This window comes from Pinus tabuliformis, chromosome 1_1 (assembly GCF_031772625.1).
Source record: "Pinus tabuliformis cultivar Carrire ecotype Pingquan chromosome 1_1, CPIR1, whole genome shotgun sequence".
NCBI lineage: Eukaryota > Viridiplantae > Streptophyta > Pinopsida > Pinales > Pinaceae > Pinus > Pinus tabuliformis.
The window spans coordinates 672807821-672825609 of NC_142297.1; the positions used below are offsets into that span (position 1 = coordinate 672807821).

Below are 17789 nucleotides of genomic sequence, written 5' to 3' on the forward strand. Positions count from 1 at the left end.
GTTATCCTAACTTAACAAAATAATACGAAAATCGAAATTAAAATCTTTTATTTGTTTATTTGTTAAAGTCTAAATGTTAAAATCTAATGAAACTAACTAAAAAAAATACATATACATCCTTGTTACTTACGCACATATTCATAATGAAGAATGAACTACGCATAGCATAAAATTTCGAATGATTTGTTCATTCGCTGCAGGCAGAACTCGACGGCGGACAGGATGGCTCGATGGAATGGAGAAGGGATGCAGGGATGATGGAGATGGCTGAGTGGTGTGCAGGTTTGGACGGATGAGGGAATTGCAGTAATTTTGCAGGTTGCGTGGAATGGTGAAGGGGCTGCGTAGGGATAGGAAAATGCGGGTATTTGCAGGTGGAGCCGTAGCGTGTGGAGCTGGACGGTGAAAGGAAATGAGGCAGCGAGATGGGTAAGGAAGATTGCGGATTTTGAATGGCAGCAGACGCGCGAGGATTTGGTGGATGGGGACTGCGTGCCACAGTGTGAGGGTTTTAGGAGAGGTGTGGGTAGAGAAGAGGTGATTGCACGCAGAGAAGGACATAATATGGTGAGCAGCGAAGGGTAAAAGAGCAACGTAGGAAGAACCGAGGGTATGGTGGGGAATGCTGCATATAGAGCAGGTTCCTTTGATTTTTTGCAGGTTGATTGCGTGGATGGACTTGACAGAAAGGGGACAACGAGGGTTCTGAGTGGCTATGGACAATTGTGTTGAAAATAGGTCCAACGGACTTGAAGCTTTGACGTTGGACGTGTGAATGGGCAGATCTGCGAGTAAGAAAGGAAATGCGGATAGCTGCACGCAGATGGCCAGCATAGATACAACAATGGATTAGGAGAGAACGCAGAAGTTGTAAAATTTTCTGTTTCCCACCCCGGTTTTCAGTTTCACCTTATTTCTCCCATATAGTTAAATGCCCATTCCCATAGCCATACATTTAACAGACTGAAAAAATAAATATTGCTGAAAACACAAATTCTGGAAATTTTTCAGAGTGCTGGAAATTGCAGAAATAAAAAATCAGCAATTAAAATAGCCATAAAAACACATTTAAACTCAGTGATTTTTGGTCAACTTGACCCTGGAAAAACCCCCTACAACTCTTGGGGAAAACCAGTTTGAGAGCTCTTCTTTATTTCTGGAAAATGCCTTTTACAGAGAAAATATTTCAGCAAAAAATCAGCAAAACAGAAATTTTTCCAGCAAGCAAAACTTATCTGTTTTCAGCCCACACGACAATCTGAAAATTGCTGGAAGAGCTGTACGGACCGTATAGATGTACGGACTGTACGGACGTACGGATGTACGGACCGTACGGACTGTACGGACTGTACGGACGGCCGTACGGACTTGTACGGACAGCCCTCGGGAAAAGTGCAGAAAATTGCCTCCTCGATATTCGTGCTGAAAAATAATTTTTTTCACTGTTTTGCTCACTAAATCTGCCTTTTTCTGCTTGTTCTTTATGCTGTTCAGATTTGCTGAAATGCTGCCTTGGTGTGTGTGCCAAACTGCTGCCTCTTTCTCCTCCTTGTCCAGAAATCTCCCTTGCTCTCTTGCTCTCCTTCTCCCAATCTGCTCATGAAAGAATGAATGATCTTTTCCACCTTTTCCTCCCTTAACCCAACCCTAAATGACTTTTGGGTGATCCCTAAATCCAATGGCTGAAATAGATTTAGATCAATGGCTGAGATTAAATGCTCATTTAAATCTCACTTTCTATTTTTTAATTCACCCCACTTTAATAAAGACCCACTTAGTCATTTATTTCCAAAGTCACTTTTCCTTTCTAATTTTTCATTGACTTTATAAAGTCACTTTAAAATTAGACTTAGTAACTTTATCACTTAAAGTCACTTTCAAATTAGATTTAACTTTATAAAAAATTATAAAGTTACTTTAGGAGAAAAATTAAATTCTTTTGGACACTTTTCCCTAGGCCAAAGATCAAAGCCTTAGGGAACCACCTGTCCTCCGGTACCAAAATTCAACACTCCCTCTTACCGAGGAAGGTGTTCCTCACCACACCCATCTTGTCTCTGAAGTAGACATGCTTGCCCCGTGGTAAGGCTTTGGTAAGAATATCTGCAACCTGCTCATCAGTGGAAATATACTCAAGCTTTACAGCTCCCTTCTGAACATGGTCTCTGATGAAATGATATCTGATCCCGATATGCTTTGACCTGTCATGAAATACTGGATTCTCCGTGAGTTTAATGCAACTCTGATTATCACAGTAAATCACTGAAGGTCTCAACGGCTGACCAAATAAGCCAAACAACATCTTGCGAAGCCAGATGGCCTCACAACTAGCTAGACTGGCTGCCATATACTCTACTTCCGCTGAACTCAGTGCTACTGACTGCTGCTTCCGGCTGAACCATGACACTACTGCTGAACCCAACCCAAAACAACACCCTGAAGTGCTCTTCCTATCAGAAGCACAACCTGCCCAATCAGAATCAGTGTATCCTGCCAATCTCACTCCATCTCCCTGCCTGTAGTCCAGACCATAATCCACTGTCCCCTGCAAGTACCGCAAAATGTGTTTTGCAGCCACCCAGTGAACCTTCCTAGGCTCACACATAAACTGACTCATCGTGTTGACTGCAAAACAGATATCTGGTCTGGTGTTGACCAAATACATCAAGGAACCAATCAGCTGCCTGTACAATGTGGGATCCACCAACTCGGAATCCGAAGCATGAAGCTTCTTCCAGTTGGTGATCATCGGTGTCGACATGGGTCTACAATCCTCCATGTGGAATCTGCTAAGGATGTCCACAATATACTTCCCCTGCCCCAGGAAGAAATGCCCCTCCTCCTGCCACACCTCCAAACCCAAAAAGTAATGCATCAAGCCGATGTCCTTCATCTCAAACTCCGCTGCAAGATCTCTCTTGCAGTGCTCTATGAGTCTCTCTGCACCTGTAATGATCAAGTCATCCACATATAGCACCAGAATGAGAGGCTCCTCACCAATCACAATAAAGTAAAGGTTCGGATCTGCCTCACTCTTTGTGAAACCCATCCCCTGCAAGTATGCATCTATCCTGGAGTGCCAAGCTCTGGGAGCTTGCTTCAGGCCATAAAGGGCCTTCTTCAATCTGCACACATGGGACTCCTTCCCATGCACCTCAAAGCCCTGTGGCTGCTCAATGTACACCTCCTCCTGTATGAAGCCATTGAGAAATGCGGTCTTCACATCCATCTGGTGGATCTTCCAACCCATCTCTGCTGCTATCGATATAATGGAGCGGATCGAAGTATATCGAGCCACGGGAGCGAAGGTCTCCTCATAATCAACTCCCTCTACCTGTGAGAACCCTCTAGCCACAAACCTTGCTTTGAATTTCTCAATGCTGCCATCTGCAGCATGCTTTACCTTGTAAAGCCATCTGGAAGTAACCACGGATTTGCCCTCAGGCCTCGGCACCACCTCCCAAACATCATTCTTCATGATAGAAGAATACTCCTCCTGCATGGCCTCTCTCCAGACCTGCTGGCGAGCTGCCTCCTCATAGCTAGAAGGCTCAGAGTCAAGGATGCTGGTAACCATCGCCATATAGCTACAAAATCTCTCAGGTGGTCTACTCTCTCTGACCGGCCTCTTCGGCTCAGCAACAGATGTGGCATCTCTCAAGGTGTCCTGAAGCCACTTGGGCTTCCTCTTCCCTGAGCATGCTTCTCCCATAGGAGAATGAAACTCCTCCTCCTCATCCCCATCAGTAGCCTGAACTCCTGACTGTCTGTTTGCTGTCCTCCTGCCTGCACCTGAACCTGTAGAAGCTGAGGTACCGTGTGAACTGTCCATCAGTGGACTCCCTAGTGAACTGCTCTGTGAACTGCTCTGTATGCTGCCCGGAGCACCACCCCTCTGGCTCGGCGAGCCACTGCTCACTGATGGACCTGACATCCTCATAGATGTACCTCCGGATCCTCCTGATCCCTGCCCACTGGATCCCTGCGACTGACTCAACTGCTGCTGAGGGTCTGGCTGATCCAGATACTCTAACTCCCGTGACCTCCTAAAGGCCCTGTCCTCCTCGAACTTCACATCCCGTCTGACAACAACTTTCCTCTGTGCAGGAATGTAAATCCGAAAGGCCTTTGAGGTCTCACTGTAGCCCACAAAGATACCCTTCTCTGCGGTGGGCTCTAGTTTGGTCCTCTCCTCCTTGGGTATATAGGAGTATGTAATGCATCCAAGGATATGAAGATGACCAAGATCAGGCTTCTTCCCAAAGAAAGCCTCCTCCGGAGTCATGTGCCCCAAGGCACGATGCAGACTCCTGTTCTGCAAGTAAACAGCTGTGTTGCAGGCCTCTGCCCACAAGAACAATGGCAATCCCTGATCATATAACATGGCTTTGGCAGCCCCTATGATGGATCTGTTCTTCCTCTCCGCAACCCCGTTCTGCTGGGGGTTGTAAGGAACAGTGAACTCCCTCCTAATGCCTGCCTCCGCACAATAGTCAACAAACTCTCCAAGGGTGTACTCTCCTCCATTGTCCGACCTCAGGGACTTGATCTTTCGACCTGTCTGAGTCTCCACAAGAGCTCTGAACTCCTGAAACCGCTTGAAGACCTCACTCTTGGTCTTCAAGAAATAAATCCAGGTCCTCCTGGAGTGATCATCAATGAATAAGACATAGTACTCATATCCACTCAAGGAAACATGAGACATCCGACCGCTCACATCGGAATGAATCAAATCAAGTATCCCCGTCGCTCTGCTGTCACTGCTGGGAAAAGGGGATTTGGCAAACTTGCCCATCGCACAACCTCTGCAAGTATCATGGTGATCAGTACTGAAATCTGGCACACCTGTAGTGATCTCCCGCAATGTCCTCAAGGCTCCATGAGACATGTGCCCCATCCTGCGGTGCCAAATCTCACATAGCTCAGAACTGCTAGCTCTGCTGTCGGTACTACAGCTCAATGCCAAAGGGGGCTGGAATGCAAACTTGTACACCTTTGCATGGCGTACACCTATCACTCTAGCTGAATCAGCTGGAGAGCCCCTGGGATACATCAACACCTGTCCTTCCCTGAACAGTACCTCATATCCTCTGTCCTCCAACGCTGAGACGGATATGAGGTTCTTCCTCATCCCTGGCACATAAAGAACCTCTGACACCTTCAAGGGAGGTTTGGACTCCCTCTGAAATGTCACTGTCCCCACCCCGACTGCTCTAACAACTCTGTCATCACCGAGTACTACCTCAATATCAGTGCCACTCTCTGAAAGCTCTGAGAAGTACTCCCGGACTCCTGTCATGTGACGTGAAGCCCCACTGTCCACATACCAGATACCTGTAGATGCTCCGCTAATCGAGGGAAAAGCATGCTCCCTCTGAACCTGTGTGGCAGGTGATCCTGCACTAGAGGACTCACATGTAGTGAACGCAAACTCCCGGTCAAAACGACCTGCAAAGTCCTCAATCTCAGCTGACGCTGCCACATCCTGGGTCTTCCCCTTCTTCTTCTTCTTCTCCGGACACACAACTGCATAGTGTCCCATCTTCTGACAATTCCAACACTTCACTTTGGAATAGTCCTTTTGTGAGTTACCCTGTTTACCTTTACCTTTGCCTTTGCCTCCACCACCGCTTGTGGAAGCCTGCTTCTTCCCTTTGCCTTTCTTGCCTCCTGCCACCAGTGCTACGTCCTCATCCTGCTCAACTGGCTTGGCTGCCCCAAGCTGTCCTTTCCTGATCTCTGTCTGTATACAATCATCCCAAAACCTCTCCCATGTGGGAAGGGTCTCACGTGCACAAACCCCATCAGCAAAGTTCAACCATGAACGGGGGAGGCCATTCACTGCAATACGCACCAACTCAGTGGATGGAATGGCCTCTCCAATCGCTGCCAACTCATCTCTCACATTGGTAATCTTTGTGAGATATCCAACTGCACTATCATTCCCCATCTTAATGTTCTTCAGCTTCTCCTTCAGGACCATCTTCCGGTTCTCATTGGTACTCTGGTAGAGATTGGACAATGCTGTCCACATCTCATGGGCATTGCTCTTTCCTCTCACATGAGGAATGCAATGGTCTTTGATTCCGTCTAGAATCAGCCTCTTACCCTTGTTGTTCTTTCTATTATAAGCTGCCAACTGAGTAGCATCAGTAGGCACAACAACAGGGTGCTGTGCTGTATGCACCATGATATCCCAGACTTCTGCCTCCTCAAAGATACTCTGCATTCTCTCCTTCCAAACGCTGTAATTTGTATGCCCATCCAACCTATCCTCCACCCTCAATCCCAATGACATCTTGCTGTCCTAAAACTGAAAAATAGCACTGCTGTGGTAAAGATAAAACTGCTGTTTATGAAAAATCAGCTTGCTGGAATTTTCTGAGTGAAAAAATCAGCAGCTGTATTTTTTCTCTTTTGCTGTCCCAAACTGCCCTTCAGCACTCAAGCTCCGATACCATGTAAAATTTTCTGTTTCCCACCCCGGTTTTCAGTTTCACCTTATTTCTCCCATATAGTTAAATGCCCATTCCCATAGCCATACATTTAACAGACTGAAAAAATAAATATTGCTGAAAACACAAATTCTGGAAATTTTTCAGAGTGCTGGAAATTGCAGAAATAAAAAATCAGCAATTAAAACAGCCATAAAAACACATTTAAACTCAGTGATTTTTGGTCAACTTGACCCTGGAAAAACCCCTACAACTCTTGGGGAAAACCAGTTTGAGAGCTCTTCTTTATTTCTGGAAAATGCCTTTTACAGAGAAAATATTTCAGCAAAAAATCAGCAAAACAGAAATTTTTCCAGCAAGCAAAACTTATCTGTTTTCAGCCCACACGACAATCTGAAAACTGCTGGAAGAGCTGTACGGACCGTACGGATGTACGGACTGTACGGACGTACGGACGTACGGACCGTACGGACTGTACGGACTGTACGGACGGCCGTACGGACTTGTACGGACAGCCCTCGGGAAAAGTGCAGAAAATTGCCTCCTCGATATTCGTGCTGAAAAATAATTTTTTTCACTGTTTTGCTCACTAAATCTGCCTTTTTCTGCTTGTTCTTTATGCTGTTCAGATTTGCTGAAATGCTGCCTTGGTGTGTGTGCCAAACTGCTGCCTCTTTCTCCTCCTTGTCCAGAAATCTCCCTTGCTCTCTTGCTCTCCTTCTCCCAATCTGCTCATGAAAGAATGAATGATCTTTTCCACCTTTTCCTCCCTTAACCCAACCCTAAATGACTTTTGGGTGATCCCTAAATCCAATGGCTGAAATAGATTTAGATCAATGGCTGAGATTAAATGCTCATTTAAATCTCACTTTCTATTTTTTAATTCACCCCACTTTAATAAAGACCCACTTAGTCATTTATTTCCAAAGTCACTTTTCCTTTCTAATTTTTCATTGACTTTATAAAGTCACTTTAAAATTAGACTTAGTAACTTTATCACTTAAAGTCACTTTCAAATTAGATTTAACTTTATAAAAAATTATAAAGTTACTTTAGGAGAAAAATTAAATTCTTTTGGACACTTTTCCCTAGGCCAAAGATCAAAGCCTTAGGGAACCACCTGTCCTCCGGTACCAAAATTCAACAGAAGTAAGGGAGAAAATGGGACAGAATGGCAGCAAACTGACCACGCAGAGGAGTTGTGGCAGCGTAGGGAGATTGAGAATGAAGCGTGAAATGGATGGAAAGTCTATTGCATGCCCAGGACAACGTACACCCAATTTTTTTTTGGATTTTTCCCGCAAAAAATGAAATCTTGGGCAACAACAAATAGCCTGAAAAAAACCCTGGAATTATTAGAAAAACCCTGCAAGAACTGATCCTTAGCCCAGATCTTACCCTCCAGGGCCTAGATCTGGCTTCAAACAAAAATCTCCTCTTCAGATCTGCAACCTGCAATGGAAAAATAGAATACCCAGAAGCAAGAAACAAAGCTAAAACCCTAAAACCAGCTAAAATAATTACAATATTCACAATTTAAAGGCTCTAAATAGCCAGATTTGTCAGCATGCCACAGAAATAATTTCAGAATTTTAAATTCAATATGAGGTGCTTCATAAAACCCTTCATGCATTCACAAGAAAAATTTCAAATGATAAGCCCGGGATCAAAACTGGCTGGGCCCTTCAGAAAATGCCCTTTTCGGAAGTTGGCTAGTTCGGCCGAGAACTTCCCCAAACGCCCGTTGATCTTCAAAATGTAGATTTTCTTGCACAACTTACTTCAACCATTAATGAAGAAGGAGAAAACGATACTAAAAGCCAAATGTAATGGAGATACTTGCCATCATATTCAAAAATTTAACTACCATTCAAACCCTAGCGACTAATCAAGATACCTGTGTATGAAATCACTCTTCATAAAGCTATCATCAATGGCTGAAATTAAAATCATGCACAGAAATAAAACATCTTACATTTCCAGAAGAGTAACACCAGCAAGATTTCAACCCCAAAGTCTTTCTTTATTGCACATGAAAAATGACTACAAGAGAGCTTTTTTGAGCACACGACTCTAAGATCGAATGATCTCAAATGACCCTTGACACCTTATTTAAACGAAAATTTCCCTAACGGCTAGGTCGAGTGATCCATGTCAAAATGATCTCGACCGTCGATGAGGATCAAAATCTCTTTTAATTTCATCCGTCGAAATTTTAAATGCATTTTAATATATTAAAAAATTAAAATTTTACATTTATTTCCTCAAAAATTTGACTTATTATTATTTTATTTTATTTTTCAAATTTTTATTTTTTTTTAAATTTTAATTTATTTTATTTTTTAGTTATTTTTTAATTTTTTAATGTTATATTTTTTATTATTTTTATTGGACCCTCGAACTTAGCCTTTGGAAAAATCACCTAGAACCTAGGACTTATGAGGGGATAAAACATTTTCTAACCCTCAAGACACTTTACATCATGACTTATACAATTTTACATCTCAAGGGGGAAAACCACAGGGCTGAATCAGGGAGAGGGGGTGGAACCACTAAATTTCATTGCCCCCATTGCAACACTGATTACACAGGTTCATACACCCGTGCTAGAAGACACCTCTGCGGGAAAAGGCCATGGGATGGAGAGTAACAAATAGGAATCAAAACTTGTACATCGGTGTCAACAACAGATAGAGCCAAATACATAAGGGAAGAGCAGGAAGCTCAATATAGAACAAAAAAATCAAGGGGTTTCTTTGAACCAAGCTCACAATCACAAAGAACTCCTTCAGCATCCTCCCAAGGCAGTGGATATGGACATGGAGGCACAGGGTCATTATCTTTAAGGCGTAGAACCATATCAGATTTCCTTGATGAGGGGTGTAGGAATGATGTGGATTCAAAAGTTTACAGGTTTCTCTATGCATGTGGGATACCATTCAATGTTCTACGCTCACCTTATTGGCACGAAATGGTTTCTGCCATAAATGATGCCCCTAAAGGATACAAGAGCCCTGGGTATGACAAGGCAAGAACCGTTGGCCTTGATCATGAAAAAGCAAAAATATCACATTCTTTGAATAAAATGACAAGTTCTTGGACTGACCATGGGGTGTCCATTGTATCTGATGGATGGACAAATGTAAAAGGCAAGCCATTGATAAGTGTTCTTGCTGTGTCTGTTAGTGGTCCCATCTTTCTAGCTGCACATGATTACTCAGACAAGTTCAAGACCGCCATCAACATTGCAGAAGCATTACTTGAAACAATTGAGCGCATTGGCCCATACAATGTCATCCAAGTCATCACTGATAATGCTCCTAATTGTAAGGCAGCGGGAGCAATTATTGAGGATAAATACCCGAACATATTTTGGTCTGGATGTTTGGTTCACACATTGAACCTTCTGTTGCATGATATTGTCAAAAACAAAAATGAACAATACCAATGGATTGGTAATTTGTACAAGAAAGGCAAACAAATGATAAAATTTATTACAAATCATAGCAATACCCATGGCCTTTTCCGCAGTCATTGCGAGGACTAGATTTGGTAGCTATTACCTCACCTTCAGGCGCCTTTTGAAGGTAAGAGAGGCATTAGCTAGCATGGTATCAAGTCCACATTGGCAGGTGTTAAAGGAAAGGGCTACAAATGTAGCTGACATGGCAGGTTTTGAAATGGTGGAGGAGGCCGCTCTTGATGGGCAGTTTTGAACAAGTGTGAGGCAGGTATTGGATTTCACCAAGCCAATTTATCACATGATTCGGTTTGCAGATACAGACAACCAGTGATTGGCGAGGTGTATGAGCAAATGGATACCATGTTGGGGGAAATAATAGACATTGTTCATAATAGAGATCCCAACTTGTACAAATTGATTCATGATTGTGTGTGTGAACGGTGGAATATGCTTAACCTTCCACTACATTGCTTGGCGTATATCCTTACGCCAAAATACTACTCTACATCTTGGTTGGGCCAACTTGCAGCAGGGGGTGGGGTTAGGACCAAACCCCATTTAGATCAAGAGGTAACTAAAGGATATTTGGAAGCATTAGAAAAGTTGGTACGTGATAGGGAGGAATGTGCAGCTGTGCGCCTTGAAATAGACAGATACTTCAGTGGCACTGGTTTGTATGGTAACTTCCATGCAATGGACGACAAAGATAAATTTGAATCTCTCACATGGTGGGAAACATATGGCGGCCACGGACTTTTGCCAAAATTGGCAAAAAAAGTTCTTTCACAGGTTGTAAATTCTTCTTCTGCAGAGAGGTGTTGGAGCACCTACAGCTATATACATAATGTGAAAAGAAACAGACTCAATGAAAATCGAGCAGAAAGCTTGGTTTATGTGCACTACAACTTGAGGTTGTTGAGTCATTACTGTGATCGGGCTAATGAGGATCCCACATATAAAATTTGGGACAATCACCTAGAGGATGACAATTTGGAGGATGGCATTGTACATATTGAAGAACTAGAAGAGGAACTTGTAAGGGATGAAAATGAAGCAGCAGCCATGCCACCTCCACCTCCACCTCCACCATCCAGTAGTAGTGCTCGAGGTCCGAATCTTGTTCCTTTGCTGTCGCCACCTCCATCTACACCCTCGCGTGGAGGTTCTAGTTCTGGTCGTCGGTCTGTGCGGGAGACTCCTAGAAGACCACCACGACCTGCTTATACTCCTGGAGACTCTCGTGGCAAGGGCCACATGTAGATTTACAGTTTACTTGTCTTTTTTAGTTTCTATTAGACTTTAGTTTTCATAACTGTTGAGTTTTGAGTCCTTGACTCTTGACTCTTGACTCTTTCATATCATAATGATATTTTTTGTAAACATTATATCACTGTGACAATGAAAATTTGAAGTTTGAAGTTGGGCCTTGGCAATTATAACTCATTGGTAATGATTGTGAATTATGAATATGATGCTTTGTGAAAGACTAAAGTTGTTTCATTTCATCTCATTATTCATGTTTCATTTTATGAATTTTTAACATTTCATATCATGTTAACAGTTAGAAGTTAGGACTTAGAAATATCTTCGATATTACTTCTTGTAATGGTTAAACTTAGCTTACAAGTACAACTTTGGTGATCAATGATAATAAATGTTATTGAATTTTCAATTCTGAAAGCTTGAAATTGAAACTTTAATATTGAATTTGATGAATCATGATTTATAAGACTCAATATGTTGCAGTTGTAATATGTATTTTACTAACTTGTGGACATGGTTGATGACGATTATAATTTCTAGATGATTGATGTGATATGGTTCAATGATCAATCTATGTTTTTTATGTCTAATTCATCATTCTACATGTTTTTGTTGACATATATGTATCAAAAATTAAAAAATATAAAAAATATATATATTTTTAAAAAATCGCTCCCTGATTCGCTCCCAAATCGGGAGCTTCTGAAAATGGTTGCTCCCGCTCCCGTTTTCGCTCCCGCTCCCCGCTTCCGCTCCCGCTCCCCGCTTCCGCTCCCGCTCCCCGCTCCCGCTCCCCGCTCCCGCTCCCGCTCCCAAGTAACATGGTGCAGCAGACTAGGTTTACAAGATAACATGATCGGGCTGATGATGACAATCAAATGGCATGGACATATCGATCAAGCGCTATCCCTTTTGCGAAAAAGGGGGTGTACTGCTATGGGTAGTTGACACGTAGTGGTCAACAGTTCCAACTCTCGTTTATTTATAGATTCCCTCAAGGGGTTTCTCAAATGTGAGGGGTCGCAATACAACCCCCATGTTGGGATTTTTTGTCCCAACCAACCTAAAATTCACCCAATGTTGCCCCAAACATTTTGGAAATTGGATTTCCCCCCTTTATGAAGACTATAGCCTATGGGGTTGGATACTCTGTCCTCCCTTGGCCAATTAATTGGGAGAGGACTTACATTTAGGAAATACATACAACATTGGATTTGATCCAACTAATCAAGCCCTCCTTGGTTGATCTAGATCTCATTGCTGCCCCTTTCTTTTAGCCAACACACTCATTGAGATGCCTTGCTCAATCTTGTGCTACTGTATGGTATCTTCTCCTTCTCCCTAGCCTTGCTTTTATAACTTTACATTGGGCTAAATCCCTAACTCTAATCTCCAAAGTGATTGGTGGTTGAGATTAGATCTCAGCTCACTTCAGATTAAGGGTTGAGATTAAAACAAAATTGCTAAAGTAATGTACTTTACTTTTCCTAAGATTACTTTAGCTCAATAAACAAACATAATACTTATGTGCTTTTCCTAAGTCTAACTTAGGCTAAGTTACAAAAACAAATTTCTCACACTAGAGCAAGTGTCTAAGAAGGCTTTGGGCGACTTCTGCATGCCTAGACACTTAGACTTGTGCAAAAGTACTTGCCAGAGCTACAAACATCAACACTCCCTCTTAGTGAGGGAAGACTCCCTCTTAGTGAGGGGGGTACTTCTGCCACTTGGAATTGACTTCAATCCTGGAATTGCATCCATTGCCATGACTACTCCCTCTGAATTGGCAGCCAACATTGTCATCTGGTCTGGAAACATCCTCGAAATCTTGATGTCCTTGGCTTGGTTCCTAGAATATTCATGCTCCTAAACATCCAGTAAGTTCATCTCGTACCAAGAGACCTTCTTGATGGATTTGAAGGAGACTGTCGACTGTACCTCCCCTCTTGAACCTGATGGCTGACTCCCTTTGAGCTGCTCAACTTTCAGAGTTGCTTGGTCCTTGTTCTCTATCACTGCTCTGTTTTGTGCCATTGCTCGAATAGGTGCCCTTTAGCCCATACATGTCGCTTTCTCTAATGCCTGTGACATGTCCCTCATCGGGGCTAGATCTGCTGGGTTTGATTAGTACCTTCCCATTCCGGAAAGCAATAAAGAAACCCTTCTTATCCATCATAGACATTGTTTGGAATAATAAATTGCTTCTTAATATGAGAACACTTTTTTTGGTTATAGTTCTTCTTTTGTGATCCCTGAAATTTTTTGATTCTTGACTGTATGGTTTTAATTTATCAAAATACTTTTATATTTTTCTGTTGTATATGGATCTTGGCTTTTCAAAAATTTTGTGGATTCGTATCTTGGTAACTCAGGAGTCAGTGAACACCACTTATGTGTGCCTCACATGTGTTCTCAGATGGTTACCTCCTTTCAAAATTTTCATTTACTAGTGCTCAACAAATTCATCAAAATGTCATCATTCCTTGTAGCTGTTACGGTTTGCATTGTTTATGGATTTGCTTTTTTCTTATTGTGGTTTTGGGCTATGCAGGCTCAATATATTCCATTTTAACCTCATGCATGACAGTATTTAGGCTGCATGTAATTGAGGTGGACACAAGTGTCCTTTTGCTAGGTTTATCAATCATAAGCAGTATTTGATCTGTTGTTTATCTTTGCCTTGTAAATGATAAATGGCAAAGTTATCATTTGTTTTGAAATATAGAGTATTTCTATAGTCTCTTTCACGTTGCTGTATTGAAGAGAGGTTTGGATACAAGAAACAAATTGCGTATGTTAATATCTTTTAGACGTCAATTAATTATGTCGAGTATATTTAATAAAAAATATGAGGGCATGTATATGGCCTGCTTTTGAAATTTTGATTTGTTGTTGATGATAGTAGCACTTCCCTTTTTCATAACAAGTAGAAATTGGATGATTTTCTTAATATTTAAGTTGTTCAATAGCAGATGCATCAGTTCTAGAGCTTTACCTACTTGTATCAATGAAGAGATTGGAGGGCAAAGAATGCGAATCTTACAATTTTAATGCTGTTATGAAAGGTTTGTTTTTAGTTCTCTACAACCCAGTTGCTTCTTTCAATTAACAAATTGCAGACCTTGCTAGATCTAAACATTCTAATAGCCTTGTGCATTTTGTATTGAAATTTGAAACAGAGTATGAAGACCTTCATGCTGCTCATCCTACTTGCGATCTCTTCTCAAGACAGATTTGTTTGAGAGTGAGTTGAACATATAGAATGTTTTCTTAAGTTTAGGGTTTAAGGCTATGCGAGTTTGTTTCACTTACCATGTAGAAGCAAATTTATTATTCTAAATTTTATGGAATAGAGAAACATGCTTTGCTTACAATATACATGTTTATATGTTCTCTTCCCTCAAATGTGAACTAACAGGGTCTTATGGAAGTGACATGGACATTATAACGATGTTGAAGGGTAATTTTGTTTGGTAGAGTAAAAAATGGGAAATTAACAGTCCTTAATTCCACTCATGGTTGCTTTTGCTATCTTAGATTGTCCATGCAATAGGGATTTGATAGTGTTTTCTATATGACTCTTGCAACAGTTTTAACATTTTCAATTAATGACTATATAATGACACAAAATGACATTATGTACCTTAATGCTTATTTTAAGAAGTCTTATATAGGTTAGTCCAATGACTAAATCCCAATGATTCATGATAAATAGTGCCAAGGAAGAGGTGTGGACATTCATTCACATCTCCTTGATTTAGGAGGTAGTTCATGTACACACCCAAAAAGAAATGCCGCCATATTGAATCAATTGAGGAGCTTGAATGAAAATCCTAGTGCTAAATTTATGTGTTTTAGATTCACTTATGGTAGATGTGAAAATTTCAAGTCTGAAATCCTATTGCAGAAACTGAAATTAATTTTTCTAATTGTTAATTAATTTAACAATTTATTTGCTACGAAAAATATTGAATAAATCACACTGCAACCTTCACAAATAAAACTGCGGAAAATAATGGCACTGGAAACTGAGAGATATTCTAGCACACACACAAAAATTGACACAATTATTTTTGGACAATTTTCCCCTGGAAAAACCCAACTTGGGAACATTGGTGCAACAACTAAGGGTTTTATCCTTTTAAGCAATAGTGAAATTCTGAGTACAATCTATGGATGCCCAACTGGCAATCCAAATAGCAAGAAAATTTGGCCATCCCAAAATTACCTAAGGGAATTTCCCTTTCTCTGATCAAGTCGTTCTACCTGTCGCTGCTAAGGAAAATGATTCTCCGGCCTTTGGGAAGACTTTCTGGGCCTCTGGAAGCTGAATTGATTTTTCCCACAGCTAAATTGAATTGCCCTCTGAAGCTGACTGCATAGTCCTCTATGTTGCCTCACTGGGAATAACTCGGCTTCTTGCTATTGCTTCTCTGGATTTGAAAAACTTCCTCCGGATCACTGTCCCTACCCCTCTCTGTCTCTGCTTCCCATCTGAAGCTCGATCTCTTCTTGTAACTGACCATTGCTGTCTCGAAAATCGAACTCTCTAAGGAAATCGAACTGTGTGTGTATGTTCTCCATCTACCCATCAACTTCTTATAACCTTCTACTGGGACTCAAACAACCATGATTAAAACTTATTCAAGGGCTAAGATCATATCAAAGTCGATCCATGTGAGTTTCTAGATGATTCACATCTTATCTCAATTAATTCTGATTAATTAACCCCTTTTCCTAAGTTTAGATGTAGGAAATATTAAAAAAATGGGCTAATAATCTAATTGAGACACTTTGAGGTGGAATTTCGAGAAATGATTTATAGGTTATGGAGAACTGTTGTGTTTTAGCCTCTCCACAAAGTTTCGAGACTAGAACACCTCCAATGCTACAAAAACTAACATTCCCTCTTAGTGAGGAAGGTGTTCTAGTGCTGCACTGCTGCTAGAACACCCTGTCTCTATATCACCCTCTATCGCGCTGTTGGTGACTGGCCATTGTGACTGACTGCCACTTCCCACCAACTACTTCGCAACTCTGATGCTGCATTTGTGCTGCTATTGACACTGCCATACTGCTGCCAACTCTGCATTTGCACTACAACTACCTCTCATTTGTTGCTACTGCAACTACAACAACTGCAACTGAGAAGCATCCTAAATACTGAATCAACGGTGTCTGCTGCATCTATCTCTTGAGTCCTGACTGCTACTAACCACTTCACTGTCTATTGAAGACTCTGTGCTGCTACTGAATCTGCACTGTGCCACTCTGCACTGATGCAGTAGCTGCACTGTGCTCCTCAGCATCTGACTTGCACTTGTCCGCAACTGTCACTCGAGAATCTGACTGCATCATTGACATTGATCCATCCTACTACTGAATAATGTGGGCTCTCGTAGCAAGGTAATGATCCATGAGGAGGACATCTCAAGGATCCTGCCCATTTCTGCATTTCTCTGGGACTTTAATTCTAGATCGCCCCACCTCTCTCCTGGAGGTATAACTGCAAACATTTGTGATGCTGTTGACACTTCCATGCTACTACCAACTATGCATCTACACTACAATTCACTCTCATTTGTTGCTACTGCAACTGCAACATTTGCAACTGAGAAGCATCCTAAATACTGAATCAACGGTGTCTGCTGCATTATCTCTTGAGTCTTGATTGCTACTAGCCACTTCATTGTCCACTGAAGAATTTGTGTTGCTACTGAATCTGCACTGTGCCACTCTGCACTGCTGCCAACGCTGCATTGCGCTCTTTAGCATCTAACTTCCACTTGTTTGCAACTGTCACTTGAGAATCTGACTGCATCACTGACACTGATCCATCCTGCTACTGAATAATGTGGGCCCCCGTAGCAAGGTAATGATCCATGAGGAGGACACCTCAAGGATCTTGCCCATTTTTGCATTGCTCTGGGTCTATAACTCTAGATCGGCCCACCTCTCTCTTGGAGGTATAACTGCAAACACCGCGAAATATTCCTCCATCCTGAAGGACAACTTATCAATCTCAATGGACGTTGTTGCCTATTCCGGCTCCTCTTGCTTGTCCTTTTTTCTGAGAGGACACTGGGTATTGTAGTGATTGAATTGACCACATTTGAAGCACTGGAACCCTTAGATGCTAGGGCTACATTTTCTTCTTCCATCTAACCCTTCACGCCCTTGTTGTTGCTGCTGATGGTACTCTTTACTGGAGCCCGCCTCTACTCCTCCTGCTGTAGGTCAGCCTACATCTATCCCATATAGGCAATGCATCTCTGCCCAAGCTACTTTGGACAAGCATTTGCCATTCATTTGAGACACCATTTAGTGCCAACCGTACAAGCTATATGGGTTGGGGTGCCTCCCCAACAGTTGCAAGCTGATCTCAGACTTCCTGAATCTTGGTGAGGAAGGCATCTATGCTTCCCCCTTTTGCATCCTTTTGCTCCTTTGCGTCTCCTGGAGAAACATCTTTCACTGGCTTGGAGAGAGCATCTCACATCTCCTTGGTCGTACCTTTGTCTGCCACATGTGAGACTAAATGATCTCGAACTCCATCGAAGATCATTCGCTTCGACTTCACCATTTCCTTCCTGTACTCCTTGAGCTGA

The 17789-nt window shown here is 42.0% G+C and overlaps 1 protein-coding gene across 3 annotated transcripts in view; it reads left to right on the plus strand.

Annotated features, from left to right (window-relative positions):
- LOC149215203 (origin of replication complex subunit 4-like) overlaps window positions 1–17789 on the plus strand; it is a 357971-nt gene that overhangs the window by 257126 nt on the left and 83056 nt on the right. For all 3 annotated transcript variants that reach the window (XM_089392543.1, XM_089392542.1, XM_089392544.1), the window contains exons 14-15: window positions 14154–14246; window positions 14361–14425. In XM_089392543.1, the coding sequence (XP_089248669.1) occupies window positions 14154–14246; window positions 14361–14425 (158 nt within the window). The remainder of the gene's footprint in view (window positions 1–14153; window positions 14247–14360; window positions 14426–17789) is intronic.